This window comes from Primulina tabacum, chromosome 2 (assembly GCF_025594145.1).
Source record: "Primulina tabacum isolate GXHZ01 chromosome 2, ASM2559414v2, whole genome shotgun sequence".
Lineage (NCBI taxonomy): Eukaryota > Viridiplantae > Streptophyta > Magnoliopsida > Lamiales > Gesneriaceae > Primulina > Primulina tabacum.
In genome coordinates, this window is record NC_134551.1 from 13,637,973 (window position 1) to 13,643,972 (window position 6,000).

The 6,000-nt window shown below is 36.2% G+C and overlaps 1 protein-coding gene across 1 annotated transcript in view; it reads right to left on the minus strand.

The window, feature by feature from the left end:
- Window positions 1-5,281, minus strand: part of LOC142530568 (uncharacterized) — a 49,966-nt gene extending 44,685 nt beyond the window's left edge. Inside the window, exons 1-2 of the mRNA XM_075636400.1 lie at window positions 4,714-5,281; window positions 3,947-4,620 (exon numbers count right to left, since the gene is read on the minus strand). Of these exons, the coding sequence (XP_075492515.1) occupies window positions 4,267-4,620; window positions 4,714-4,977 (618 nt within the window). The 5' untranslated portion in view covers window positions 4,978-5,281 and the 3' untranslated portion in view covers window positions 3,947-4,266. The remainder of the gene's footprint in view (window positions 1-3,946; window positions 4,621-4,713) is intronic.
- Window positions 5,282-6,000: the final 719 nt, after the last annotated feature.

Genomic DNA, 6,000 nt, shown 5'->3' on the forward strand with positions numbered 1-6,000 from the left:
GACTCTACTAGGTCCACTAGTGTTTAATTAATTCAACACTAGAAATAATTTATTTTAGTCCATAATAATGTTTATGAAAATCACAATTTTCAAATACGTTATTTATTTGAGTCATCTTTTAATTTAGGATCACTTACTCAAATTAAAAGTTACATTTCCCATAATCCTCTTATAGAAGTCATACTTCTATTTTTCTTTGCGCTTATAAACTCCTTTATAAGCCGTTCAACACATTGAACTAATTTTATTCTCAACGTGATCAAGAAAGTTAGTACTTGTGTGACCCTCAATGGTTCAATAATACAACTAGCCGTGGGTTCGCATCTCAATGTAATTCGTGACTAAACATATCTTTATATGAGCATACCCCAGTTGCTCCATTCTTTCTTACCAACTCCTTGGTAATAAGAACGTCAGAACTCAAGTCTGATAGTACCCGACCAATCATGTTAAACGCCTAGCAGCATCGCTTACACGATTCCCTAGGTATCAAATGATAGTGCCTACAAGAATCATTCCATTATGGCAAGCGTACAGTACAGTCCCTTCATCTTATATTTCACAACAGATTCGACAACTATTGGTATATAGAGTTGTAAAAGAATCGATACTATGTGTCATGTCGTAGTTTCATCGATGGTGTAATCTATTGAACTCCTTCATAATTACCACCAACACTCTGATCAGATATTTCAAACTACATACACATGAGATCACATAGGATATCCATACCCGAAGGTAAGCGGTGAATCCCCGACTACAATGCATCGACTCCTATATGTTTTGACAGAACACTCAAGCTTGCCACCTGATGATCCCATGAGAGTCGATAAACTAGTCAAAGTGCAATGCTAGCATATAGAGTCTCAATGTTGTCCGGGATAATAAGGACTAATGGTGTACAACCATAAATTGGGACGTTTCTACTCGATAAGTGATAACCACTTAGAAAGTCATTTATGGAGGGTTGTTCAGTGCACTCTACAAGGAGCACCTATCTACATGCTCGGACATCACAATGTCCCCTACCAATGAAACATGGTACTCACATCGCAGATATTAGTCTCAAACTATAGCTGCTTTTATCCTTTTTAGCGGCGGCTGAATCGACTAGGAACTATTTAGAATATACAGTATTCAAAATATGAGTTTCATGATACTCATTATATGAGCATCTTATATTCTTTCTACTATTTGTATATTAAAGGACTTTATATATGAATCTAGCATGGATATACAGATAAAGATGTGCCTAAAACAATAATTTCAAATATTATTAAAATAAAAATTGTTTATACATAGAGTTTAAACATGAACCCTCGGCCAACACTTGGCTCGACGGGCACTGTAGAGCCCAAAATCAGTACACGTAAAACTCATGCTTTATTAATTGTTAATTATTTAAAATTATTTTAGCGATGCATTATTTATGAATTTGCATTATTTTACATTATTTAGTGTTTTTGTGATGCACATTAAAATGTCTTCTCGAGTTTCATGTTTCAGGCAGTTATTCGATGCGGGATCGAGGAAAAGAGACCGGCGACAATTTTGACGATTTTAAAATGTGGTATTTTATTTTAAATTAGGATTGAGGCATTTTAAATAATTTATTAAGTTTTATCATTTTCAAGCCTAATTTAACTATTAGGTGAATTTGTAAGTTTTTTAACTTCTAAACTTTAGCAATTGTGTATTTTATTTTGTTAATTTGGGGATTTTGTAAGTAGTGGGGAGTAAATTTTAATTAACATTTTTAATTATCATTTTAATTGTGTAATTAAGCAAATTTTATTCCCTAATTAACTTAAAAGACACGCACACACACTATCACACTCACACACACATTCACGATAACACACACACACATTTCTCCTTGCTCTTCATTTCATTTTTAAGAAAAGGTTAGGGTTCTTAGCACTAGAATCAGCCGCCCCTTTCTCTGAAATTTTTCCAGCAATTCACGTTGATTTTTTTGCAAGAAATCGAGCCACAAATCGTTCCGGATCAACCCTCGCACCCTTCCCGCTTCGGTATCGTTGTTTCGGTAACTTTAAAAATCAAGGCATGTATATTCTATTGTTTCTACATCGATCTCATCATATTATGTGTTGTGATGTTTATTATACGTGAAAATACATGTATGTTGTGAAAACATTTGAAATGATTTCTGGATCAAAATTTTTAGATCTAAAAACGTGTCTGCTGTCATTTTGGTTACTGCGAAAATTTGATCGATTTTCTGGAAAGTTTTAAACATATAAAATGTATTACTTTTTGATACCTTCGATTTGACAGTAAATTCGTAATTTTTGGATAAGAAACGAGTGAGTTATGATCGTTTTCGTGGGACTGCTCAATCTGCGATTTTATGAAAATGCGTTCTTGACGTGTTTTTGAAGTTTATTTGTTGCAGGCTTCTTTGGGGAACATTGGGTGATCACTGCTGCGTTTAGGTAGATTAATTATGAGGTTGGGATATTTTTGATGCTTTGTTTCGTGTCGATAGGCACTTGGTTACATTAGAAGTCGTAGGAATTGTATTGGTGTCAAATGTTTTGTTCACGGGTTGTGTTTCGTTGTACGATTTGCATCGTTGTTTTGAGGCGTCGTGTGAGTTTGAATCGTCGTCAGAGCATCCTAGGATGAGTCTTGTTGCATCGGTTCGAGGCGTTTGAGCGTGACTTTTAAAATTGCATCAAAATGTGTTCTTTTGGTTGGTTGTGCACAGGATTAGCGCCGCAGCGCTCACCAGGGAGCGCCACAACGCCCGTTCTTCGCAAGTCTAGTGCCGCGGAGCTGCCCTTGTGGCGCTGCAGCATTAGACTTGCGGCCTGGCTAGCTTCTAGGCGCTAGGCAGTGCCGCAGCGCAGCGCTGTCCAGCGCCTAGGTGCTTGTCCATGGCTTTTAAATCACTATTTTAGGCCCATGTCTTCTATGTTTCGGGAAATGTTCACACATCATTTTAGGATTTGTTTCGGGGGTTGATGTCATGTTTAGTACGATGATTAAACGAGGTCAAATCCCGAGTGATTTATAATTTCATAAGAAATTTGTCATCTCAGGTGGTGAGCACGACTATTACGTCTAAGCTATGGAAAAATTAAGTGCATGTAATCATGTTAGCATGTGCAGGAGTGGCCCCAAGCGAGACCCAAGAATCCCTCAATGCCACGTAAGTATGTTCGACGTGCAAAAGAAAATATTTTATGTTTTAGAGGTATGCTAAATGTCTTGTGACCAATTATGAACGGGTTCGAAAGTCGGTGAACGTGGCCGAGGACCTCTCCACCCCGGTAAAGCATGACCAGGTTTAGATTCAGGATTGGAAAGCGATAAAGCATGACCAGGGACCAATCCACCCGGTAAAGCATGACCGGGGATCTCATGTATGTGGTAGTGGATTTTCCCTGCCAGCCCAGTACTGTGGTTTAGTCTGATCAGGCGCATTTATGTATGGGTCACTTGCTTTGAAACATATCTCTGCGCAAAATGATGAAGTTTATGAATATTCAAGTATGTATGACGCAAGCATGTTTTTGAAAAGTTTTATCATGATGACACGTCTAAGTTTATTTTATCACGTTCAAGTTTAAGTATGTACGTTCTACTTTAAAGATGCATGTAGTTTTATTATGTATTACTTGTTACTTCTAGTTTATACATGTTGAGTCTTTAGACTCACTAGACTTGATCGATGCAGGTAAGGATGAGTTTGAGAAGACGAGGGGTGGGGACCATTGAGCCGACTTGGATTGCACAGGAGGCTAAACCCGAGGACCACCCATGTTTTAAGAATTTATGAATGTTGATTCAAATACTCTGATTTTTACGGGATTATTTTCGATGTTTAAACGTTAACCTTGTTGCAAACTTCGATCATAATTGTTTTTATTTCAAATAGTTTTAGACAAGCAGTTTATTTTAACGCAATTTGGATGATTACTATTTATTTAAGACAAGGTTATAAAATTCGCTAGGCGTTAGTCAGGCGCCAGCCCAGCGCCTAGCGCCTAGGCCGCTTAGGCGGGGACTAGGCACCGCTAATCGGATTCTACGATATCAAGACATAATAAATCATATACTAGAACTTCAACACAATAACATCAAATTTAAAATACGTTCAAAATATTCCCAACATAGTGTAATGTGGCAACAAAATAAGAAAGAATTCAGATTTCTTCCAAAATTCACAATAAAATAGTCTAATGTGTCATCACAAATTTACTCCACTTCTTCTTCTCCGAAATTTTCAACAACTTGTTCTTAATCGGACACAAAATCAATATCATCATTTTGATCATCATCTTCTTCTTCAGATTCAAAATCATCCTCATGAAGTTCTCGAACTCTAGAGCTTCTTCGGAGTTGTAGATTTTCATCTGCCCCAGTTGCTTCATCAACTAATTGCCAAGTGAGCCCCAAACCTGGTTCAACTTCATTTTCTTCCCCACCATCCACAATCCAACCTTGTGCATTTGAAGCATCTTTTTCAAGAAGGACGTCGACGTTCCTTTCTTTATCTCTTTTTTGCTTGTTAAACAATCTAGCATTAAATTGGACAAATACTAGATTGTTCAACCTATGGACATCCAACCTATTTCTCTTCTTTGTATGAATCTAAAAAAAACCGAGAAAGTAATTAGTATAGTTAGGAATATGAACATACACATTAAAAATCAATAATTTATTTTAATTAAAGTTTAAACTTACTCCTTCAAATGCACTCCAATTTTTTTCACACCCAGATGAACTTGTAGTTAATGAAAGAATCCTCAATGTCACTCTTAGCAAGTTGGGTGTGTGAGCACCGTAGGTACTCCACCATGTACATGGATCAAATGTATCATCATTTTTTTCACATGCTTTTGCAGCCAATGCTTTCTCAAATAACCCAGTCTTATCTCTATATTTTGCAAATTCCTTGTTAATAATTGTATCTTGCAGTTCAAACTCATCGGCATGCAAAACTTCCATGCATTCAAAAATCCCTGCCGCGATCTATCCATAAAAAGCAATAGAACTATCTTTGTAGTAGAAGTAGGGATTCAACAAAAAGGCCGTGGTATGCAATGATGTATCAAGTCTATCCTTCATTTTTACTCAAGAATCACTATGACAGGTTGATAATTTGATTCGACATTGTTAAGGGCCACCTTGATATCTTCTTTAGCTCGAAGAAGCTCCCCATATAGAAACCCCATGGATGCCTTTCTATCTCCGTCAACCAATTGGAGAACTCTTACCAAAGAAGCAAATATTTTCAAACAAAGTGTCACACCATTCCAGAAACTCATGCTCATCACAGTAGAGTAAGCCAATTTCCCTTTGTTTGTTTTTGACCATTTACAGTTCTCCCACATATCACTATTTAAGTTTAAAATGATTTCTAGTGATCATGATTTATTTAAAATGAGATTTAGCGATGCAATTATTTAAATTGCATTATTTTATTGTTTTATGTGATGCACGTTAAAATATTTCACGAAGTTTCATGTTTCATGCGATTATTCGATGCGGGATCGAGGAAAAGAGACCGGTGACGATTTTGGCAATTTTTAAATGTGGTACTTTATTTTTAAGTTAAGGTTGGGGCATTTTAAATAATTTATTTAGTTGTAGCATTTTAAAAGCCTAAATTGGTTATTAGGTGACTTCTAAAATTTCAGAATTTTAAAAGGTGTACCTATTGTGTATTTTATTTCAATTTTTAATATGCTAGTATTTTGTGAGGAGTTAGTATTTTAGTTAATGTTTAATTAACTTTTAATTAGGGATTAATTTTTAATTGAAGCAATATTTTAATCCCCTAATTTGACCACACACACACACTGAGACACACACACAAACATGTTTTGACACACACAACACACACGCACACATTTCAATTCAGATTTTATTATTTTTGGAGAGGAGAAAACCTAGGGTTCCTCCAACTAAGAGCAGCCTGCCCCTTCCCTCTATACCTTCCAGCAAAATTTTGTTAGTTTTATTGCAAGA